General features: G+C 38.9%; 1 protein-coding gene across 1 annotated transcript in view; it reads right to left on the reverse strand.

The window, feature by feature from the left end:
- DOCK3 (dedicator of cytokinesis 3) overlaps window positions 1–25,643 on the reverse strand; it is a 294,107-nt gene that overhangs the window by 46,256 nt on the left and 222,208 nt on the right. Inside the window, 7 exon segments of the mRNA XM_042447484.1 lie at window positions 616–782; window positions 4,829–4,970; window positions 9,298–9,402; window positions 10,758–10,844; window positions 13,402–13,550; window positions 17,971–18,064; window positions 23,818–23,878. Coding sequence (XP_042303418.1) covers window positions 616–782; window positions 4,829–4,970; window positions 9,298–9,402; window positions 10,758–10,844; window positions 13,402–13,550; window positions 17,971–18,064; window positions 23,818–23,878 — 805 coding nt within the window.

Below are 25,643 nucleotides of genomic sequence, written 5' to 3' on the forward strand. Positions count from 1 at the left end.
ATTGGAGAAAGTGACTCTAAGGGAAAAAGCTTTCATAGGAGGTCAACAAGAGATGTATCCAAACAGAATCCAGATTCTATAATATTTGGTTCCCATTCATACACTATTAATATAGTATTAATACAATATCATCTCCACAAGCATATCTCAGTTTATGGAGGGATGTTATTAGTGGCTTTTTAAATTGTTCTTTTTTATTTTATTGCATGTTTTACTTTAAATAAAAATATAAACACAAACACACAATTACTTCAGCTGCTTTACTTTAATTGAGACTAACCAATAGAATTCTAACCACAGACAGAGTAGGTAAAATTCTGTTGTGCAACAGAAAACAGTATATGGATTGGAGAATAGTACATGGAGAAATAGTACTTTTCTGTACACTGTACAGTGATTTAGTTCATTTTGAGTGACTTACTGCACAATTCAATGCATGTCTATCCAGATGTAAGCCTCAAAGGATTTATGTTTGTCTAGACATTTACAGAATTGTTATTTATTAATTCCAAAGTTATGTTACTTTTAATATATAACATTCATGTGGTTTTTGCACATGTTTAAAATAGGGACCATTAGTGTATTTGGTATTATTCTGCTATGAAGTATCCCTACCTTAAATTCATTTTCCTTGTCTTTTGGACCTTTATGGAAAGGCCTGTCATAGCGAAACTTTCTGATGTTGTTAACTCGATAAAAACTCTTTATACGATCAGGAACACGGTCCATCTGCAGCACATCAATATTATCTGGAATGGGAGTCACTGCATAGATCTGCAAATCTGCAACACAGTCCAGTCAAAGGAAAACAAAATACACAGATGCTCCAAAAGAGAATTCAGCCCAGTCTCTCATATTATTCTAGTAACTGGTACACATTTGTAGATCCCCAATATGTAAAAAGCCTTTTAAAACTATGCTAATACTATAAGCTATATTAGCTATAATAATATAAGCTCGTGGAGGAAGGAAACAACAATTTCCATCTATATCTTGCTATGTGAATCAATGTGGCTACTCAAGTAATAGCTTTAGCAAGTATACAAATATATAACGTGTAATAATGTAGATCTAATAATGTAATATGTAGAGTAACCCTTTATACTTTCTCAAAATAAAACACAATTTCTCTAAGGCAGGGATGACATAACATTCAAGTTTTCTTTTCTTTTCTTTTCCATGTTCACTCTTCTGTTCTGGTGCTTTAAAAGCAAAGATATTAACTGTTCTATTAAGGACCACAGAGCCTTCAGAAAGTTAAAAATTAGGAAGTGTTCTTTTTAAAAAAGACCCACCTGTTTAGTAACTGAATGGCTACATTTTGATATAGTTTCAGCTCTTCAGGACACTGTGCTATACCAGTTTTTTCTCTTCGTAACTTCTTAACATTTATATGCCAATTTAGTTGAAGTACTCTAAATCTAGAGAGCAACTTTGGCTCAAAAGATGTGATAACTAAACTGTATTCATCAGGGATAGAAATAAGCACTGAGGGGAAGCTATACTACTCCATACCAGTAAATAAGGACACAGTGGCCTGTTACAGACAGCCAAATAAAGCTGCTTCGAGTCACAGTGGAGGTATGGTGTTTCAATGATGCATGTATCCTAAGAGTCCAAAGTCGCACCAAAGCCACCTCCAGCCCTACTGGAGCATGGCTTTGGTGCGGCTTCTGGATTCTTAGGACGCATGCATCATTGAAATGCATACCTCCACTGTGACTCGAAGCAGCTTTATTTGGCTGTCTGTAACAGGCCTAAATTATTTTCCTTTCTGATCAATGAATAACTAAGGTAAATTCTCTGAATTTCCATATTGCTGCTGGTTTTATTTTATTCATATTATTATGAGTATTTCATTTACAGTGAATTCCCTGTTTATTTAGTCAAAGTAGTTAGGTTGTTTTTTGTGGGACTTATTTTTATGAAAATGTGCATTGGTACAATCCTAAAGTAACAACCAACAAAATACAGATAAAAAGCAAGTATACTTGCAAATGAGAATGGAATGAATAAAACAGAAGGAGTTCGTATGATCAAGCCATAAGCACAGGCGGTGTGCCAAGAGAGGTCCTCTGTGCTTTTTGCATTTTCATTCTATTTAATGGAAGAGGAACTCTCCTATCACAATTTGCAATTTTAGGAGATACCACGCGTTTCAGTGAATGGGGAAGACTTTGTTGATGACAGAAAATTCTGTGTATGATGCAATCCACATATTTATATGGCTTCTCTGCATTTTGATTATCTGAACAGGTGAATGACTTAACATATAAAATCTTTAAAGAAGATTACATATTCTATCTCTACAATACTTGCCTTGCTAATAATTTCATTTTACAGAATGTGGAAGAAGTGACAAACAGACTAAGGGCTGAAGAAGGAGGCCAGAACTGCAGTGATCACATGGCCCATTTCCAAAGCAGGCTATTGCTGCAGTCTTGAATGGGCTGCCAGAAGAAGCAGATTTAACCCGCTCCTTTTTGGGCCAGCTCTTGCCGCCTTAGTGCAGCCTCTGAGTAGCTTCTGGCCACTTTAGGTGTGTGCATCATCTGAATGCCATGCCCCTGAAGTGGCCAGAAGCTGCTTCTTTTGACCCATCTGTTTCAGGCCTAACTCTCTTAGACCTGATCCTTACCAGCATGGTTCAAGTGATCAGTGAGGTGGAAATAAAGGGAACCTTGGAAAGAAGTGAACACATCTTTCTAGGATTCATTATAAGCTGAATGCCTTTTGACCAGCATCAGCACTTTACTCCTGTAAAGTAAGTAAAAACGTAGTATAGAAACACCTGGATATTTAAAATGAATTTGGAGCTCCAAAGCAAAATGAATTGCATTCAAAGACCTATTCTTCTTCATGGTCTCTGTGACACATATATGTGAAATTAATGCGCTACTCACATGAGAAGGTGTGGAGTCATGCCCATAAAGAGATCAAACCCACTTCCCACTGCATGATCTGTTGTCCAATGTATAAAGATACATGGATGTAGATGGCTCATATTAGATGGCTGCCCTGCAAATGTCAGCGGCGGAGTAGCTCCTGGAGAAACATTGCAGAAGTTGCTACAACTCTGGTGAGTGTACTTACTCCTTGTGGTAGAGGTTTTTGGGCTGCCTCATAGGTGAGGTGATTGCAGAGGTGACCCAATGAGCAAGTATTTGGAAGAAGACAGGGAGTCTCTTCTTGGGGCCCATTCTAAAAGACTTGGGGGCTAAATTGACTGGCGTTATATGCTGGCGTTAGGGCAGCATGAGAGCATGCCATATGCATGCTGGCTGCCCCCATTCTGGTGTCACACTGCATGCCTGACCAGATGGCAGATGGTATCATGACGTTTCTTTGGTGAAGCATTTAGATACGCTGTGCTGAAGAAATGGAGAAGAGCTGTACAGTGGCAGCAAGGGTACCCATTTTGTGGCTTCTTTTTGGCCCAGAAAAATGCCGGATCGGGGTAAAATGTTGGATCTGGGCATGTGGTTGCCACAGCCGTGATTCAGTGCTCAAAGGGATGGTGGCAGGCTGCTCCTTTAGGGAGGTTTGTTTTGCCCCTTAGGTCTTGTCAACAGAGAAAGCCAGTGCCCTTCTAATGTCAATGAATGTAGCATTCTCTCCAGTGAGTCAGAAGGTTTTGAAATGAAGGGGAGTTGTACAATATCATTGTTGAGACAACCTTTGGGAAGAAGGAGATGTCAGGGTGAAGAATGACTTTGTCTTTATGGAAGTGTAGGTACAGTGTGGCAAACTAATCTTTTTTGGGGGGAGTGTTACAAGGCTAGCAGGTCAGGAGAGTGTTATAGATGCACTTTATGGTGATTTTAGTAGTGTGATAAGGTCTTACAAGATACTCTTGTTGACAAGCTGAAAAAATGTGGCCAGATAATGCTTAGGTGGATGTATAGTTAGTTACCAGCCTATCCAAAATGTTTAACAATTATTGTTTGCCACCATGGAGATAAGTGACAAGTGGGACACTACAAGGGTCTGTGTTTGGTGCAGTAGTGTAGAATAGGAATCCTTTCAATAAAAACTTTGCCAGCTTGTGCCTTCTGTATAGCACACAAGAAATAATGTGTATTAAAAATCAAGAGTACTCTGTGTAAGAGGTAGAGACACACTAAAGGAGCAGACTAACAACAACCAGTTGGCTAAAACTAAACAAGGGACAACAAGGCAACTCAGCTAGACTCTGTACAGTCGTGTTCTCAAATTTAGTTTTATGTAATTGCTACCATATAAGGATAACAAGAAACTCTGAACAGGATGTCAGACTAGCTACTGTGGGCCTCTTGAAGCTTTTAAGTTTGGGAACCATTAACTCCATCCTGTTATTGAATGAGAGACGTATAAACAAATATATGTATCTAAGAAGGGGTAAATGGGAAAAAATCTAGGCCTTTTATAGACCAGTGAAAAGCCCCAGGACTGTGCATTCCCATGCTCAAAGCCCTCACCGTGCTACCCAGGTGCCATCTTGGCACGCACCCATTTAGAAGGTTCGCGCCACGATGATGCCCCTTTAGTGCAGCGCCCAAACGGTGCTGCGCCAAAGGGGTGTTATCAAGCCACACAGCAGTGGCTAAGGTGCCCCTTCATGGGCACAAAAAGAAGCCGGTTTTTCTGGCTCCTTTTTGTGCTCTATAGAGGCTGGATCAGTGCCATGGCGTGCATTTGCCGTGGCACCGATCCAGAGCACAAAGGGGCGGCATTTTGACACCCCTTCCTGCCCATCTGTAAAGTCCCCTAATTACTGTAGACATATCCTAAGTGAATTCTTTTCCATCTTACATTTTTAACTTAATCCCAAAATTGTAATAAAGGATACACTGGGCATCACACTGTAAGATGCTGTCATCAGGATGGTTTGGATGTTGCATTGCTATAGCCTGTGGAAATTCACTAAGCATTCTCTGTTGAAAAGCCTCCAGTCTCTCATAGTCATGACCTCGACAAACATATTCTTTATTCTAAAAAAAGGAAAAAGAAACAAAGTGTGAAAGCATTATTATTATTATTATTATTATTATTATTATTATTATTATTATTATTATATCCCACCTCCCACTTGGAATAGGGACTCAATGCCACAAAATAAAATAAAATTCTTCTTATATCTTAAATCTAAACATCAAACGACAAGAAAAAAGTTAAAATGATAATACTTCACAAAGTATTACTTACAAAGTATTACACAATAACACTTCTGTAAAGTAAGATTGCAATGTAATCATGGCCTAAGTAAACCAGACCACTGGCAATTAATTAATGGAGGAAAAGGACTAAGACTAGTAACCCAGTTGGGTATAATCCAGCACTGCTCCTGAAAAGCCAGGTTGCTTCAATGACCAGGAGTGCTTTTGCTTCAGCTTTAGCTGTGCCCTTTCTTGAGAGAGGCAGATCTGGTTGTCACAGTGGTTCATGCCTTTGTTATCTCTTGATTAGATTACTATAATGCGCTGTATGTGGAGCTGCCCTTGAAAAGTTTTTGGAAGCTGTAGTTAGTGCAAAATGTAGCAGCCAGACTGGTACTAGGTGTGTATTTTAGAGACCATATAACACAGGTCCTGCAAGAACTACATTGGCCTCCAGTTTGCTTCTGAGCTCAATTCAAGGTGCTGATGTTGACTTACAAAGTCCTAAATGACTTGAGGCCAAGTTATCTGAAAGACTGCCTCCTCTCACATGAACCTGCCAGAAATTTGAGGTCTTCAGAGGGCCCTGCTGTGTGTCCCAAAACCTAGTGCTGTTAATTGGGTGGGTAAACATAACAGGGTTTTCTCAGGAGCAGTGCCTCAACTAGGGAATTTCCTATCCAAGGAAGTTATGCTGGCCCCATCTCTCTTAAGCTTCTAGCGGGCAGCCAAAAAAGTACTGTTCTGCCTGACACTCAGTGTATGAAACTGATATTACAACTGTGAAGTTGAAGGTTTTTATGGCCAGCGTCCACAGTTTTTTGTGGGTTTTTTGGACTATGTGGCTGTGTTCTGGAAGAGTTTATTCCTGATGTTTCACCTGAATCTGTGGCTGGCATCTTCAAAGGGTGGTGGCATGGAAGCATGTGAGATATGACAAAAAATTTATGTACAGCGCTGTGTAAATTTACAGCACTTTATAAATAAAGGTTAATAATAATAATAATATATATATTTGTGTGACCCTTGTTTGGGAGGAAGTGATTTCCATGTTGATCTGTGTGTTGGTCTGTTGGTGAATGGCAATGCCTCAGGGTGGGAGGATATATGTTAGGATTTGTGTGTGTATTTAATTAGCAATCCATTGTCTGCGAGGAAATCCCCAAACCCTGGGTGGTGTTAATTTGCATGTATTAAATCTTAATTTTGGTGTTCTTCAGGATGGGTAGCCAAACTCTGTTTTCTGTACATACTGTTTTACAAGTCAACCTCATATATAAGTCGAGAGAAGGTTTCAGGGTCAAAATCCTGAATTTTGATATGACTCGTGGATAAGTTGAGGGTAAAACTTAGGAGGCTATAATGATGAATGGAGAGGGGTAAATATCACTTAAGTCTCTCCTTCTCCTTCTTCGGACCTCTCCCAAGGCTTGCAAAATGGACTGGGGAGAGACACAAGTGGTGTTTACTGGGGAGTTTTTTCCTTGGGAAGAGAAGGCTTGCAAAATGGACCGGGGAGAGAAGCAAGTGGTGTTTAAAGGGGAGTTTTTTCATTGTGCAAAGAAGCCTTACAAAACAGACTGTGGAGAGAAGCAAGTGGTGTTTAATGGAGAATTTTTCCTTTGGGAAGAGAAGCCTTGCAAAATGGACTGGGAAGATAAGCAAGTGGTATTAAATTGGGTTTTCCCCCCATGGGCAAAGAGGCCTAGCAAATCGCACTGGAGAGGGAAGAAACTGGTGTTAAATGGAGAGTGGGGCATCAGGCTTGCTTGTTTTTGGACCTTTCTAAGCAGTACTAGTGTACTGACTTGTATATAAGTAGAACCAGGATTTTAGGCTCAATTTTGGGGCATACATTTCTCACCATATATACTCGACTATAAGTTGAAAAATTTATGCCCCAAAATGGACTCCAAAATAATGGGTAGACTTATAGATGGGGCAATGAGTTAATGCTTATAAATTTCCTGAAAGAAGAAGTGCCCACCTTCCTCTGTAGCCTTGTAATGGCTCCCTATTTGAAGCCCCGCCACGCTCTTCAATCTCCCTCTGTGTGTGTGTGTGTGTCTTTGTTTTCCCTCTCAGCCTTCCTGCGCAGCCAGAGCTAACAAGCTGCTGCTGAGGAAAGAGACACAAACACACAGAAAGTATGCCCTGGCTTGTACCCTGTTTTGCCTGGAAATCCTGGGGGTGAAAGGCAGAGAGAGAGAGAAAGGTCTGTCCTCTTTTTTGCAAGCCCTGATCCTTGGGAGTCCTGGGAGGTGAAAGGTAGAGAGAGAGAGAGAGAAAGGTCTGTCCTCTTTTTTTGCAAGCCCTGATCCTTGGGAGTCCTGGGGGCTGAAAGGCAGAGAGAGAGAAAGGTCTGAACTCTTTTTTGCAAGCCCTGATCCTTGGGAGTCCTGGGGGGTGAAAAGTAGAGAGAGAGAAACGTCTGTCCTCTTTTTTGCAAGCTATGAGCCTTGGGAGTCCTGGGGGGTGAAAGGCAGAGAGAGAGAAAGGTCTGTCCTCTTTTTGGCAAGCTATGAGCCTTGGGAGTCCTGGGGGGTGAAAGGCAGAGAGAGAGAAAGGCCAGTCCTCTTTTTTGCAAGCTATGAGCCTTGGAGATGCTTCTGGTAAGGGGAAGAGTTTGTGTGTGCGTGCCGAGGTTTGTTCCACCTTTTCCATGCCAAGACTGATGCTTGGGAGAGGTCCAGAGAGGGAGATATAGGGAGGGAAGTAGTGCTTATTTCCCCATTTAAATCTTTTGTAACATCCTCCAGTGTTTGACCCTCGACTTATCCATGGGTCATATCAAAATCCATGATTTTGGATAAAAAAGCTGCCCTCTACTTATACATGAGGTTGACTTATACATGAGTATATACGGTATAGTCGAGTAGATACGGTACTTTCAGTCTTTCTTCTTTCCCGTTGAAGTTGTCCAGGCACCCTATAGAGGCTCTCCAAATGTTTGGAGGCAGGTGGTACTGATGAAGGTTTTGTCCAGGAGAAATGCATCACATCAGACAATGAAATCAAAAAGGGTAACACTGGTAGTGCAATTGGCTTGGAATCAATGATCTGGAACACTGGATCCCATGTTGGTTTTGGAGGTGTGTCTACCTGGAGACACAGAGCCTTAGGCATAGTGGTCACCACATCCAAAAAGAGTTGGACATTCTCAAGTGGAGAGTGAGGTCCAGCGTTCTCAACCTCCTCTTGAGAAGACTCTATCAAAGGGGAGGGTGAGGTTGGTGAGGTCTCAGTGTCATAATTAGACTTCTCCGTAGATTGTTGAGGCAGCAGAGGAGTGATGGGTTGTACAACTAGTGTTGTGACAGTTGTGGGTACCATGGAGGAAATCTGCATTGTCGACACTAGAAGAATCACAGCATGTGATGGGCTGGGTTTTTTTAATCATTACAGAGCCCCCGTGTTTTACACAGGCGTGTCATACACGACTTTCAGAATATGCTGAAAGCTGCACTGGAAGAGCTCATCGCGCACCCTGGAAGAACTAATCAGGTGTGTGTCTATGGTGCGTGTGCACTGCCTCATGCCATGGGCGCAAACCCCATTACTTCCTAAGAGGCTTCAGCATATGCTGATTTCCTCTTACATGGTGGGATCCGGAACGGATCCCTGCGCAAGGGGAGGGCGCACTGTATTATGATTCAACTGACTTTTTAACTGTTTTAAATTAATGTTTTTAACATGGTTGTTTAATTTGTTAAAACTTTGTACAGTATTATCATTTTTTAAAAACTGTATTTGGTTTTAACTTTGTGAATTCCCTTTGGGGCCATACTAAGAGGAAGGTAGATATAAATAAAACAAAACAAAACAGTCAATTTAAAGTCTTCATTATTTCAATGGATCTGCTCTAGTTATCACCAAATCTTGATCCAACCCTTTATTCATCACTACGGGATGAAGCAGATTGTTGTATCTGTAGTGACTGTATGTGGAAAAACTTCAGGTATGTTTATGTAATTTGGACCCAGAAGAGTTTCATCTCAGTTATACAACATTAAATATTAAATCATGAAGGAACAACAACCAATCCAACAAAAAGGATTTCAGTCTTTAAGATGTACTGAGCAATCATATTCATCCTAGATCAAGTACTCATTTTTATACTGACCTGAGCACATACATCAACGCATGTGCTGAATGGGCTTACCCGAAGAAAAAAGGGAAATTTCCTCCCGTAAAAACCAACTCTGAAAAATTCAGGTTCCAGCCGTTGCTGTTCCATTATGTTATCATAATAGGATGCTTCCATTTTCTGTAGATGGGAAAGAAAAATAATATTGAATTTGAAATGCCGTAATAATGAAAGAACTGTAGAGCCCACCATGCCTAGAAGTAATATTTTGCCTTTATGTTGTGTCATCTGTGGCGGGTTTTTAAAGTAGATTAAGAATTAAGAATTCCTACATGCAACATGAATCCACAGAAAACTTATTTTTAAAAGGCAGGATTCCACGCACAAGAACGTTTCCTTTAAATTGCTTGAACTTTAAAATTCAATCTTGTTTACAAATCTTTCTCATTGTTCAATTCATTTCAATGTAATTTCCCAATGAGAAAGATTTGTAAACAAGATTCAGTCTTAAAGTTCAAGTAATATGAAGCAAAAGTTCTTGTATGTGGAATCCTGCCTTTCAAAAATTGAGTTTTGGGTGGATTCATCTTGCATATATATTCCATGGAGAAGGAATGAGTTCTACGAGTAACATGAATATGTAGTCTTCTGCTTTTCATCTCATTTTCTTGAGTCAGTCTTACCCACAGACTTTGTGCTTTGTGGCTGGTTTATGACATGACCCCAGAAATTGACTTGGAGTATACTAAGCAAGAAGATTGATTGGAGTATGTCCTTCTTGGTGGGCTGATCTTAGGGTTTGGAACACTCTCCCTAGGGAAGTTATGAAGCCTTCCTCTTTGTTGTCCTTTTGTAAGCAAGCGAAAACATCCCTACTCCATCAGGCCTAGAACTGACTGCAGGGAGCCTTTAATTGTGTGCTGTCCTGGCAATTTTTGTCTTCTGTTTTTAATGGATTTTAAAATTAATTTAGTTCTACATATTGTTTTAATTATATTTTAAAATAACCTCCACTATATTTTAACTGATGTCTTGGTAAGTATTTTAGTATATATTAGTTTTAATATCTTGAAAGCTGCCTTGAATCCTAATATTAGTGAAAAGAAGGGATATAAACGAACTAACGATAACATCATCATCAACAGACTCACAAGAGGTTTTTCATTCCTTTCCTATCTGAAAGGGTTTTATTCGTCTGAAAGAGAACCAAGGGCTCTTAGGAATGAGGGTTTGTCCATTTATTCTATCTCATGTCATCAGAGAAAACAGAGAGTAGAATTTAGCTTTTGTGTTTGTTTGACCTGAATTAGCTTATGAGAAATGATGCATCTAGAAGACTGGGGTTTGAAAACTAGCCCTGGAGACAATAGCAAATAATTCCCTGGTTCTTTGGGATAATATACAGAAATAAGTGAGTATCTCCAGCTCCCTTGTTCTTTAGGAAAATAGATTTTAGATTAACAAGAAAAAATGTGTGACAGAATTTGTATTACCATAAAACAAAAACACAAATTGAAAAGGCTTATTTTACCTACCCGAATCCAACTGAGACTTTGATAATCATATAAGCTTTCATACTGAACAGCCAGTTCTCTACACAATGGGATTCCAAATTCCCAGCTCTGAAAAAGTAAAATCAAAAATTCAGATCAAATAGGATTTACATACATGCAAAAGCAAGAGTACAAAGGCAAAGTTTAATAGTTTAGAACTGTGCTGTCCCAAGCAATGAACAGGGAAGAAAAATAATTGGTGAATAAAGGACTTATTTATTAGCTCTCAATTTATTTGTTGTCCAGACAGTAGTCCAGACTCAGGGTACTCTCTGCTCTGGCCAGTAGGAACTAGCCTTTTTGAAGAAAGGTTATCCGAGCTTAGCTAAGGGGTAACATCTCAGAAGCTCCTCTTTTAGCAATAAATACATCTGCAGCCACTTAATATTACTTAGCACCTGTACTTTACACTACCTCACCTATGAGACTAAACTGAACAACAGCAGAACATTGAACAGGTCTGAGACTACTGGCCTAGTAACGAGTTAGAGAAGACTTGACTGATGACAAGCCTAAGCCTCAGCATACTGCATAGAGGAGCCTGATATTTATCCCGGATTAGTCATTTGTTATCTTAAAATCCTCATTAGTTTAGTTAGTTGATGTTTTATGTTCTTTGTTGTTGTTTTTTTTACCAGAAAAACAGTTTTATAATTTCACTTCAGCAGCAAAAGAATTTATCATGAAATTGACTTTCTTGTCTGGAATGAGGTTTGGCCTCACCTATGAGCCGAACAGCTTAACAGAACCATATTAAATTGGTTGCTGAGTAGCTTAAAGGAAGCTGTAAAAAGTAGTATATCCTTCCCTAAGTGTATCAGGCTGGATTCTTATGTATCCAAGATGTAACAGTTATTAAAAATGCATGTGGTGGTTGTGGTGGTGCTGCTGCTTCTGTGGAAAATTGATAAAGACAGCCTTGCCTCTTGTCCTGCCTTGTGTACTGAACTGCCACATACTTTAAGTCAGAAGTACTGTTAAGAGAATGAGAGCTGGAATAGCAATATTTTTAGGCCTATTTAAAGGCTGGTATTGTAGTGGGCATGTGCAGATGAATTAGAAAGAAGCTCCATATCTGTGGGTCCAATGCAAGAGGGCTCTCTACTGCTGATCAACTTAACTGATTTTACTGGTAGTGTGACTATCAAAAGCTTAAAGAATTAGCAAGACTAATTTGAAGGCAGAGGTGTCACTAGGGGTGACACCCTAAAGGAGAGGTGATGCTACTGCTCTTCAAACATCTGTCTTTTGGCAAAAACGGGCAGTGGTATTCTCCTGCATCCCTTCAAAATGCTGAAGAGATGGTGTGAGTGGGATGAGGCTCAGTGGGAAGAGAAAGGAGAAACCCAATGTTTTAAAATAAATTTTAAATTTTATTTTTTTAAAAAATGTAAAAAGTATAATTAAAAATATTTTAACATTTTCTTTAAAAAAAGTCACATCTTACCAATTTTTCACTTTAACCACATGCAACTATGCATATGTAAATATGTTTAGGTTGTGTGCTTGGTATTGCAATTTAAAGGTTTAAATTACAATATTTAAAGGTATAAATTATCTTTAACGTAATTTTGATTTTGTGAGTTTATGTAATTCTTGCCATTACATTCAGTGATATATGGTAATTCCAAGTAACATCAGTACAAATAAATTACTAAGGATTCTGTGTGGTGTGGCATGGGAGGAGGTCAATGAGTGTGTGTGTGTGGTGACACTGTGGGCTGAAGCAGATTGTTCTTTGTTTTTTTTACTCCTCACCTTCCCACCAGGGCCCTCCGTTCTGGTAGTCAAGGTCTGCTGTCCCAGCCCAGGATTTCCTCTGCCCCATCTCGGATTCGCCCCTTTTCACTCGCTGCCCCTCACTCCTGGAACCTTCTTCCCCCGCAAACAAGAGCAATCACTTCTTTAACCAGCTTCAAAACGGAGCTGAAGACCATCTTGTTCACAGAAGCGTTCCCAGGCATTGCATAATTGTCACTTGCTATTTGATGCTCTTTTGTTGTCTGTTTTATTGAATCATTTCCTGTATTGCTATGTATTTTATGTGTATTATCCTACTAGAAAGGCCCCTTCCCCACCGCCACTCCCTTCTCCTTTTGTGTCGTGTCTTTTTAGATTGTAAGCCTGAGGGCAGGGAACCGTCCAATTACAAAGATTGCATGTACAGCGCTGTGTAAATTTACAGCGCTTTATAAATAAAGGTTAATAATAATAATAAAAACAGGATTGTCTCGAAGCCAGCTGTGGCCACCAGCAAGGATTAGCTTTTTGCAGGTCCTTTCCTAGCTGAGTTCAGGCAGCCTTAGGTGGCCTGAGAGTGACTTCTTGGCCATGTCAGGGTTGTGCATTGTCTGCATGCCATGCATTCAAAGTGACCAGAAGCCTCACTTTTTGACCCGTCTGTTTCAGGCCCATGGGTTACCACACTGAGTCATGCCAACCCTAGTGATGCCACTGGGTGAAGGCAGTCCTAAACCTACACTGGTAATTACTGTTATTAGAGGGGATAAGACAAGGTGGTGTGATGCTGTTTTTGGTGGCAATGGGGCTTTCTCTATAACCTCTAGTTCTAGCAATAGTTAGGAGAAACAGAAAACTGAAAGGAAAGATATGATTTTTTGCATACCTTCCCTTTATTAAAATAGTGGATAATCTTCCGACAAAGATTTTCTTTTCTCTGCCATTCTGTCTGGGATGGATAGTGTAAGAACTCCCGAAGTGGCCTGTCCTCCCACTGAAGCAGCTCACAGTATAAGAGCAATGTAAAAGCAGCTTCTGTTGAAACAAACAAACAAAAAAAAAAACTGAACATTAAATTTTTTTAAAGAAAAAAACACCTATGTATGTTAAAATAATGTAACATTCAGAAACATAGGAAAAAATTTTTTGGGGAAAAATACCAGTCCTCATCATATCAGAGAATGCGATACTATGGTGTCATCTAAGTAAAAGAAAAGAAAAAAAGCTACAAATATTTTACTAAGAGCCAGTATAGTGGTTTGGGTGAAGGACTATGACTCTGAGAAACAGGGTTTGAATCCTTGCTTGACTCAATAGATAAGGATGGTTTGACATGATAGTGGCAACTATTCAAGTTATTTTTCCATTCATGAGGACAACTGTTTGACACTAGCACTAGCTGGAAAAATGTCCAGAGCTCCCAGGAACCCATCAGTTTCTATTAGTCTCTGGGAGTTATCACTTCAGTGATCGCACCACTCCTGCAGAGATAGTCTATGAAAAGATAATAGAGGTTAAACTAATAGAACATTAGTTGAGAAAATAAAATATGTGACCTGATTCACACAGATGGATATTGTTGTGATAACCATGTGATCCTATAATGGATGATAGATCATGCAAGACAATCATTCTGAAAAACTTAAATACCCATCTATTGTTTCTTTCTTTAAAATAAATTTACTGTAATATATATATATATGTGTGTGTGTGAGAGAGATATATAAAATCAACATACATAATAGATAAAATAGACAATTAATTAGAACAGACAGGTTTTTTTTATTATGGGTATCTAACTTACTGAATTTTTGATCAAAAAACTAATTTATAATTCCATTGAGAATTGCTTAGAATTGAGAATTAGAATGAATTCATCCAGAACCTCATTTGATTATTTTGCAGTCCCAAGTGTGTTGTTTCACAATTTGCATATACAACTGTTTATCAAAGAGAAGCAAAATTTTCTCCATCTGTTCGTTCTTTGGAAACCAGTTATTTGAAAAGCCATATTTTTCTACCAATACAAGCTTGAAAGGAGATATGTGAAGAAAGTTTCCATTATTTGTCTCCATTATCACTGCCATAATACGAAGAGAAAGCAAGTATTTTTTATGGTGTGCTTGATAACCCTGACCATTGTGCTTCCATGAAGCTATCATTCAACTTAAGATTTGAGACCTGTCCTAATGTTATATGAAACTATATTATATATAGAATCATAGAATCATGAGAGAGAGAGAGAGAGAGACAGACAGACAGACAGAGAGAGAGAGAGAGAGAGAGAGAGAGAGAGAGTTCATTTGGGTCTTACAATACAATTTTATCTGTTATCAGAGGAGAGAAGTCTTGGATGAAAACATTAGCACAATTACAGTACTTCCATGTTTTATACCAGTACAGTGTTAGATTTCAAACCACAGGTGTTTAATGGCTATGAGCCTATTTTTCCATAGCTGTGTTTCCTTAATAATAAATACATTCAGACTTTTTAAAATCTTTTCTTAAGATATTTTCTTCTGTCCATATTAAACCTATTTCCACTATGGGATATAAATTTTAGTCTCATTTGCCATCATTCTTAGGCCCGATATAAACGGGCAACAAGTGGGGCTGAAATTAGGGCTCGGGAGCACAGAGCGACCAAACACTCCCGAGCCCATATGCGCCCCCATCTACATGAGGGCTGCCATGATGACGTAGTCTGGCGTAGTGTCCAAATGGCTCTGTGCCATGTGGACGTCATCAGTGTGTGAGAGGGCACCAATGGTGCCACACACACACCCTAAAAAGAAGCCGCTGGGAGCAGGTTCTTTTTAGGGTTCCCGGAGGCTGCAGCGTTTGGCTGTTGCAGCCTCCGTGTGGAGCAGAAAGGGGCGGTGAATGAAAGTCTGGAGGAAGAGCCTTATGAATGATTTAGAATTTTTCCAGTCATGAATATGAAACCACAGTGACTATGTCAGAAATTGTAACACCAAGAATTCCCTTATATACTGGTAGACCATATCACATTGTACTCATAAGGAAATTAAGTAGCTATTTTTGGCACCAAATTTTTGGAATGAAAAATCATTAGAGATTTTTTTTGTAAAATAATACCAGAAGCAAAGATAACAATTCAATTTCTTTGTTAAAAAATGTTGTTCCCATACTCACCATTTGCCTATGGGAAGGGCAATACAAGTGCTTATTTTTATAACTCCATCCATCTCCCTCATCCAATAATAATAATAATAATAATAATAATAATAATAATAATAGGATTTATTTATATGCCGCCCAATCACTGGGAATCCGGGCGGTTTACAATAGAGGGGATAATAGACGGTTCCCTGCCCTCAGGCTTACAATCTAAAAAGACACGACACAAAACGAGAAGGGAATGGTGAGGGGATCAGGTCCAGCAGTTCTTCTCTCCCTCTGAGGCCTGGACCAAGGCAGATGGACTGGAGGGAGGGATCTTCTTCTTTAGGCTAGCCCTGGTGGAGCTGGGCCAGCCTATTCTCTCCCTCACAGGCTGAAGGATGACAGTTATAGAGGGAGAGTGCTCTATCTTCAGGCTAGCCCTGATGGAGCTGGGCCAGCCTATTCTCTCCCTCACAGGCCGAAAGATGACAGTTAAGGAGGGAGGAGCCTCTTTCTTCATCCAATGACAAAAAATCACATTTTGATGCACTTTCATTTTAAAACAGGACATATAGTGAGTGTGTGTGTGGAGGGAGGAGGGCTATTACTGGGTCACTGCAGTCTACAGTGGGGTACATCTCCCTCTCCAGTGTTGTAATTTTCTGAATACCCCTTAATGCATTTATCAATACAGATACAGTTTGATGCAACTTTAATGTGCTGCCTTAAAGTTTGTGACAGCACACATAGCACTGGAATATGTAGTAGTACAGGACACAGTTTGTGACAACATACGTAGAACTGGAATAAGTAGTGTGAATGACAGGTACAACTAACCATGTGAAAAGGCATGGGGATGGAGGAGCACGCAAAAATGAGCACCGCCACTCTCCTTCCCTTCCTCTGCATTTCTGATGGAAACGGAAAGTCAAAAGATGAGTGGTATAGTGATTTGAGCAGTGGACTACAACTCTGGAGACCAGGGTTCAAATCTCCACTTGGTTTACTTGGAAACCACTTGGGTAAGTAACACTCTCAGACTAGGGGGAGACAAAGGCAAAGAAAACTCCCTTTGAACAAATCTTGCAAAGAAACCCCCATGATAAGTTTATCTTAGGGGCAGAAACAACTTGAAGGCACACAAACAACACACTACTGTCCTGAATATTACCTTTGGAGGAGGGAAAGAAGTTTGAAAGTAAAGATTAAGAAATATGCAAGGCTGTTGACAATTTTATAGCCCTTAGAGAACAAATAACTTTCAGCTTAATACTAAAATAATCTCCTGTCCATGACATTTAGGTTTAGGAGAGGGAAGATTTATCTACAATTGTATTGTACTGTTAGGAATAAATAGCAAGACTGAAAGCATCTTCACCTTACAGTAGTTTATTGGGATGGATGGAGCAGATGGGGCCCAGGGACCCGGATATCACCTCTGTTACAGCGTGCATCAAGTTTTAAAGTATTAATGGAAGTTTGAATTCATTTTTATTTTTAAAAAGGTGCACATTTACTATGCATGTTGTTCTAAAGTGAAAGCTTTTCATGATACAGTTTTTTGCCACTATCACAGTACTGACAAGACCATAGTGCAGCCCCTGACAAGTTGAAATTATGTCTCCCCTTGGCTCCATACACTAAAGGATCCGAAATGAGGCCAAAAAAGAAGAAATTAAATGGATGCTATTTTAAAATGAATGAGTCCATTTATCAACATTCGAATGCAACAATTTATTAATTAAAATGTAGTACAAATATCGTACAATAAATTAGATGTGTTTTCTATCTGAAGTTCAGCATCTGTCATATGCCATAAAACTGTATGAAAATTATGTTAAGTACATACAGCTAAAATAAATTAGCTGAAGCCTTCCAACTGTGCACTCTATTGAACAAATTGCTTACTCCTGTATTAGATGTTTTTGCAAATGCACTGGTGATTTAATGAACAAAAAAGACAATACTTTAAAATAACAGAGCTGTCACATTTTCCAAAGGTATCAAAACACTATTTGAAAGCAAGACAGATATTTTCTATTCAATTCTAGGCATACCTTTTATTTTAAATTTCTGAATTAAAACAGAGCCAGCTATTTTTGTCAGAAATGTTATTACTGGTCATTATGATGCCATTTGGATAAAAATGGCATGCCATTATATGTATATACCATTTAGTTAATGTTTGATTTATAAATTATTAAATTACTGAACTGTAACTTACAACACCTCTAGGTATAATGAAGGCCCATATTCCATTAAGATTTTAAAGGTCATATTTGAAGATTTCAGTAGAGAATATCTGAACAAACCTTTCTTTCTTATTTACCTGTGTAATTTTCAGCCTGCAAGTGCATATCACACAACTTGTGGATGTAGCGGATATACATTTCTTCCTTGTTAATTTCAGATTTATAGAAGTTCTGGAAGGTAAAAGACAATATGAAATTTAGAAGACAATTTTTGGAAAATTGCTTGTCTTATATATCTTCAGGGATCAATGGCCCAGTTCAGACATGCTAAACAATGTTCTAGTCTGAAACTGAACTATTACTCTTTTGAGTTACAAAGCCTAGAATCACTGACTGGCTATATTCACTGGGGGATTCTGGGAACTGTAGTTGAAAAATCCCACACAACTTCCCTAAGCTCTGGTCTTAGCTTTGTAAGAATGAACCATAGTGAACCTTAGGTTCATGCACTCACTCGCCCTATCCTCTTTCATGCACGGGAGGAGGTCATAGAGATATTGCACTTTCAATTCTGAATAAACTTTAGTTTACAGCTATGACTAAACTTGGAAAACTGATTTATTCCAATTTGATTACTCAACAAATCAGCATCTGAAATAAAGGCTTGATAATGGTTTGACTGAAATAACCACAGTAAGTATAGAAATGTTTCCCTAATTTGAATGTAATGGAAATTTATGTTCATGCAAAGTGGCAGTCTTCAATGTCCCATTGCACACAAAGAAGAAGGAAACATGAAAGCTCATGGTTCACTTTGTTTTGTTTTTGTAATTTTAAACCATAGTTTGGTTTTGTATCTGAACTGGTTCTTAATTTTCAAAATGCATTTAAAATATGAAAGCAATCCATTTTATTTTAATTTAAACAGGCACAAATCCATAATTTGCAAATTTCAGAGAATTAAATGCCTTAGCTTAATGTAAACAGTAGTCGTCTTTTTTAAAGAAATGATTATGAATGTAACTATAAAATCATAGAGTTGGAAGGGGCCCTATGAGACATCAGGTCCAACCCTCTGCTCAGTGCAAAATTTCCAGCTAGACAGCATCCTTAGCAGGTAGCTGTCCAGCCTCTTTATGACGAGAAAGAGACCCCAGCACCTCCCCAGGCAATTGTTTCCATTGCTGAACTGCTCAGTCAAGAAATTCCTTCTAATGATCAATTAAAATCTATGCTCTTGTAACTTAAAACCTTTAGACCTAGTTCTACCCTCTGAGGCAGTAGACAACAAGCCTGCACTAAAAACGAACACACTCTCAGGAGATTTCTGCACCCAGCTTTTAAACCGTGAATACACTGAGAAAGAAGCAGCTTTGGCAAAACTCATCACACGCCATTATCTTTGACCCATAGCTGCCCTGTCCCTCAGCCATCCCTTTTCATCCACAGGGAAAACCCATGAAAGACCTTGCAATTGAGTAACTTTGCAGGTGAAAATGTCACTCCTGAGACAGATTTGCGACTGCTTGCCTGTAGTGCATAACTGCCTTTTAAAATTTCCTCCAATAATTTTTCAAAAAAAACTATTGAAGACTTAGTTCAGGGCTGCAGAGCTCCAGAATTGCACAGAACAAAGGATATATTTTTAAGAAGCCCTAAAGGCATGCTGGGAAGGGCGTTAGGAAGGGAGGCAGGTTATGGGACAATTAAGGAAGAGAGAGCAATGAGGGCAGGAGCAGTGCGGTGATGGCAATGTGGGAAGCCACAGCGGAAAAAGAACTTGCAAAAAGTGGTTTCTTTTTTCGTCGTGCTTGCAACACCCGAGTGCGCAAATGGTGCACTCGTGACGTCGCAAGCGCGACGGACATGCGGACGCTATGTGTCTGTCATGTCGTAATGGCAAGGCCCATGTAGACAGGGCACCGCCATTTTGACACTGCCGCGATGTGCTAGGGTTGCAGGGTGTGCGGTGGCGCCGCCCTCACGCAGCCCTAGCACGAATCCAGGCTGGCGCAAAGCGCCGGTCTGAATAGCACCTAACTTTCCATTTTTTATTAAAAGCATAACTGCTGCAAGAATAGGGCTGCATCCAGTAATGTTCTGATGTTGGAAAAGAAGTACAAAAACAAAAAGCAAGACTGACGTTCATTTTCTATTTGATTACATGTTTAGGAATGAAGTCTGTGCCATACTGGGATTCAATATGTATACTGCTACTTCTAGCCAGAAGGAAGGAAGCACTACAAAGAAATTAGATAGACTAGGAATGATGTTGAAGTTGCGAGATTTGGAGAAATTAAACACATAAGAGTGATTCTTCAATATTAAAACTGTTATAATTCAAGAATGGCCTTAAATATAGCTTGGAGAGGTCTTTGTCTAAAATACAGACACAGATGGAAGGTATACGCTACCTAACCATATACTCTTTTAGCTAATTACATTTAAAGACAGCTGGTAAGCGTATGCTTCTTCAGATAATCATATCTATAGGGCAGTGATGGTGAACCTTTTAGAGGCCGAGTGCCCAAACTGCAACCCAAAACCCACTTATTTATTGCAAAGTGCTGTGTCCCTCTGGCTTTCTAGTAACAAACTCTGTGCTGTGGCAATGGCACATGGGCCCACAGAGAGGGCTCTGAGTGCCACCTCTGGCACGCAGGCCATAGGTTCACCATCACTGCTATAGGCAGATGAGAGATATGTTTTTTAAGTTAATGTAATCTGCTGTGAGTGTTCTGTCAATTGTAACTATATATTGAATTACATGTAATGGATAGAATTACCCTTTAATGACAGATGTTAGTAGAGTGGTCTTTCAAATAACTGGATGACGTAATGGGTTGCCATAAGTATAAAAGAAGTGAAGAGTTATTTATTCGGAGCACACAAATTTGAGTCTTATCCCTTGTCTGTCCAAGCTTGCTTTGATTTTGCAAAACCAAATAAAGTTTTTGTTCCTGTTTAAAATTCTCTGGCTTCTTGTTCAGTTTTTTGGCTAACATACTGAGCAGGAAGAAATATCTGTATTTTTTTTTTTTTTTGCAGTTCCTGATTTTAATGTGATGTGATCTAACTGCACCTGATGATCCAAAGTGGGAAAAATCCACTTAGAAACCATTTCTCTGTCTGTTATCTCACCTCAATGCTTTCCCTGGGCCTCTGATTCCTTTCATCCCATCCTTTCAGTATCCTTCAAATATAATCCATTCCACTCACCATACCAATGAAACAACCACAAAATTTTGGTAATGTGCATGAAAATGTAGTCCAGAAATGAGTGAGTTTTTAAACAATGAGTCATTCCAGCTGCTTTCCCCCCTGCCCAGAGAATACATGAATCTGAATAATGCCTGGCAGGCAGGAAATGGTTTAAGCATGTACAATCCTTTCTCTACTCTGAAAATCCCCCATCCTTGATGCTTCTTTGCTTCTGACCATTATGTGTGTTTGACTGCAACATTTGTTTCAGTAGGAAAGTGATTGTATCATGCATGTAGAGAGGGCTAAGATTAGGATGGAGACTAGCATAATGACAGCTACTATCAAAGGACTCATGGCTCTTGAAAACAACATAAAGCAGCTGTGGTATCTTTCTATGTGGCTGCTGTAGAAAAGGAACATTCTAGGGCTACCTTGTCCCTCTGTGATACTTGTGACACTCTTATCCAAGAAATAATAAAATTAGAGACAGAAAGAAAAGGGGTGCTTTTAAATGGACAGTATCTAGTGCTACAGCTGTTTCATCCTTCTTAACTTAATAGTGGTATAAAAAAGATGGAAGTAGCAAATACAGAAGAGCAGAAAAGGAAAGACATCATACAGGCTCCCATAAAGTTCCATCAATAAAATAGGGAACATGAATAATGAAAACCTAATGTGAAAGCATCCAGATATACCTCTGTATAGATATGTAAGTGTATTACATAATATAACATAATATCTAATACATAATATAATATTAGAATATATTATAATAATGCAATTATTTCATACCAAATTTTCTTCTATAATTTCACCAAACTGCTATCAATTCTACCACCACAGCAACACTGGTGAACATAGCACTTCAGTAAAATAAACAAAACAGCAACAAGCTATGCAAACACAACAATGGAAATGCATAAAGGAAATGAAGTTCAAGAACAAAAACATTTGAAGAATTTGGAATCTATCAAGAGCAGCAGATTGCAATTGATTACCCTTTCAGTCATATAGGTAATACTAAAATCTGCTTACTTGCTAATTAGCTTACTTGCTGTTCACCGCTATGATCTTTGGAATAGCGGTATATAAATAAAACAAATTATTATTATTATTATTATTATTATTATTATTATTATTATTATCCCTTTGTCTTCCTAAAAAGAACATTTCAGGCTGCCTTTAAAATAAAGCTTACATTTATAAATAAAGGTTAATAATAATAATAATAATAATAATAATAATAATAATGAAATCTATAATCAATAAAAACTATAAGACTACTGAATTAAAGTACATGATAAAAATTAATTGAAAAATAACATCATTTAAAAATATGAATTACTTAAGGAAGTGAATTTTGCAATCATTATGCCACTGTTGAAAATTACAGAATAATGTTATGCACCATCGGCATCTGATTTGAAGAGTAACTAACATGGTATTTAGTGGAGACAGGCTGGAAGATTAAAAAAATGTTTATTCTCCATTTCCATTATTTGACATATTCCAAGAGGAGTTACCACTTTCTATCACAAAGGTTTCACAAAGCTCATCAATACTTCTATCTGTGTCTATCAAGGACACAGTCATGTTATTCTGAAATATCAGTATGCAATGGGATCTTATTACACCTTTGAGACTCAGTGAATCTTAGGAAGTCGAACAAGGGACAAACAGATGGCCCCGAAGGGGCAGTGTGACGTCACCACTGAGAGAGACGGATCAGAGCTGTGGCAACCTTTGAGACTAGCTGAAAGAAATAAGTTGGCAGCACGAGCTTTTGTAGACATAAGCCTACTTCCTCAGATGCATTTAGACTTAAGTCTACAAAAACTCATGCTGCCAACTACTTTCTTTCAGTTAGTCTCAATGGTGCTACAAGATCTCTCTACATACTGATTCTACAGACTAACATCACTACATCTTTCAATTCAACCACAGTAGTTAGTGCTATGAGATTCTTTTGCCTACTTTTGTCTATCAAGTACATTCCCTCAGAAAATCTCATTAATAGAGGACCTATCAAAACAATGAGACATATGGATCTAATAACTTCCCAAGGTGTACCTAAGCATTCCAGACAAAATCTGTTTTGTGGTGCTAGATAAGAGGTGGGATAATTTGGAAACTCAGAGGTTGATTTTCCATGCCCTGGACCCACATGGATTGTACTACATTGTTTTGACAAAACCAAAGTGGCTACTGTCCATTTTAGAAATCATCATTGCCACCACCACTACTACTATTATTATAATTATTAATACTACTCCATTTAAAAGGAAAATGAGACACCTGGGGGTTTTCTATCTTGTTTTAAAGGAGAATCGTACTTCTTAGAGTTCAAATCCCCATTTTTTTTATCCAGAGCATTTTAAGGGTTGGACTGAGGTCATGAAAATGCTAAATGCATGTTTTAGATTTTGGAACTTATGAGTAGATATTTCCTGGAGGGATCGAAGAAGCATTACCATTTGACAAATAGGAATTAAACCTGTGATTCATTGTACTGAGTTGAAAAAAATATTTAAAATCAATTGTGACTTTTATAGCTTTACCTCCACAGAAAAGGGCCACATGCAGAATAAACATTTAGTGATCTATGGAACATTTTCACACAAAACCAGCTGGAAGACAAAGATAGCTAATACTTTAGCAATTTTCTGCTGAATATTTTTTTCTTTTGTTTTTAAAAAAAAGTTGTATAAAGGAATTTGGTCAACCAAAACCAAACCAAAACAAAACACACAAACACACACACACACACACAGCATTCTCACCATCAGGTTAACAGTGCAACCAATTTTCTTGTTCTCTGTTTCATCTCCTTTCATACAGTCCCTGAAAAAAAGGGACAACTGTTGAGACAATGTGATTTCAAAATTTATGTCTGGGGAAAAACAGGTAACATAAGGGAGGGATGAGTTAGGGCATGCACAGTCCTTTAAAAAACACCATAATTATTATTTACTTATTACAATTTATATTCTGGCTTTGTACCACTGTGGAGTATAAAACCAAGGTGCAAAATGGTCATCCATCCAGACACTACTTAGGCTCCATGCCTTTATAGCTTCACAAAGAATACTTCATTGTGTGCTTCTAGAAGATACCCTGGTCAAAATATATTCTGAAACAACAGGACAGGAGAGATGGAAAGCTGGCTAGAATTCTCTATATTTTTAAAAAGTGTAATAGTAGTTTTCATGCAATACAGCACAGAAGTGGCTATTTCAGGAAATATGAAAAATGACATACAGTCATACCCCGCTTATTCAACATGTTAAGGACTAGAGCACTGTCATAAAGTCAAAATCACTGAACTATGGAACTATTACATCCCATTATGAATATCACTGAACTGAGCTCTGGTTCCTATGTTGTTGAATTGGTGGTGGGAATCCCTGTAATAAGACTTCTTTGTTTCTGTGTGAGGGAGAAAGATGTAGAGTAAAAACATGAGGAGAGTATCTAAGGTGACTGGAGAGCATAATGGGATGGGAGAGGTAGCCTTGTTCATTGGTGGCAACTGATGAAAAAGGTGTTTCTGAAAGTAGTAGGGCAGAACATTTACTGAGTGGATATCACCACGACCACCATAACCACCCCCCTCTTTTCCTTCCTCTGTCTGTTGTTCCAGCTTCCACTGCTGCCTCCATTGACTTCCCTCATTTCTCCTAGCCACCTGGCCTTGGCTCTCTCCACCCTCCTCTACAGGTTGCAGATTGCGCTGGCTGGAGTTGGGGTTTTGAGTGTGGGCAGGAGAGCTGGAGCTCATCACCTGTTGAGGAAAGAGTGAGGAGGAGAAGGAGGCGGGTTTTAATAACAGCAGTAGTCACAGGTACTACTGTAGAAGGCCAGGAATGTGACTGAGAAGGTGACACCTGCTGCAACACCTGCTGCAATCAAGCTCATTTTCAACTCCTAAAACAACAGCATGGGCAAACAGCTACTGCTGCCTCAGGTCTTCCCCTCACCCCAACTCAAGTACACAGGGAACTTTTTAGCTGGCTGATCATGGTTGGGAAGTAGGGCTCCTGGTTGTACTCTTGGGCCATTTCCAGAGTAGGGGTGTATGTGTGTACATGGAAAAGGTGGAGTCTGCCTGGAAGAAATTCCACCTCCACTCTTTTGACCCTTTTAAATTATTATATAACCAGAACCCATTAATCCAACAAGTGGTCAAAAGAGTAGACTATGCATCAAATGTACAGGTCCTGGGTATAATTTTGAACAGTTAAAAACGCAAGCTGCCAAGAAGCGCAGCATAGAAAAAGCAGGAGAGCCTCTTCTTCAAAATGATGTATGAGAAGATGGGCAGAAAGTAGATGTGTTATCTTTTGGTAGGTCTTTGCATGATTTACAGGAGATGAGAATTTCTAAGTCACAACTATTTAACAGCAGCAGCAACAAAATGGTGGTTGGTTGTGAGTCTTCAAGTTGTTTCTAATTTATGACGATCCAAAGATGACCTTATCACAGGTTTTTCTTGGTAGGATTTATTCAGAAGGGGTTGCCATCGCTTTCTTCTGAGACTGCCAGAGTGTGACTGTCCTAGGTCACTCAGTGGATTTCCATAGCTGAATATGGATTAGAACCATAATCT

The sequence above is a fragment of the Sceloporus undulatus genome, chromosome 2, assembly GCF_019175285.1.
Source record: "Sceloporus undulatus isolate JIND9_A2432 ecotype Alabama chromosome 2, SceUnd_v1.1, whole genome shotgun sequence".
In the NCBI taxonomy this organism is placed as follows: Eukaryota; Metazoa; Chordata; class Lepidosauria; order Squamata; family Phrynosomatidae; genus Sceloporus; species Sceloporus undulatus.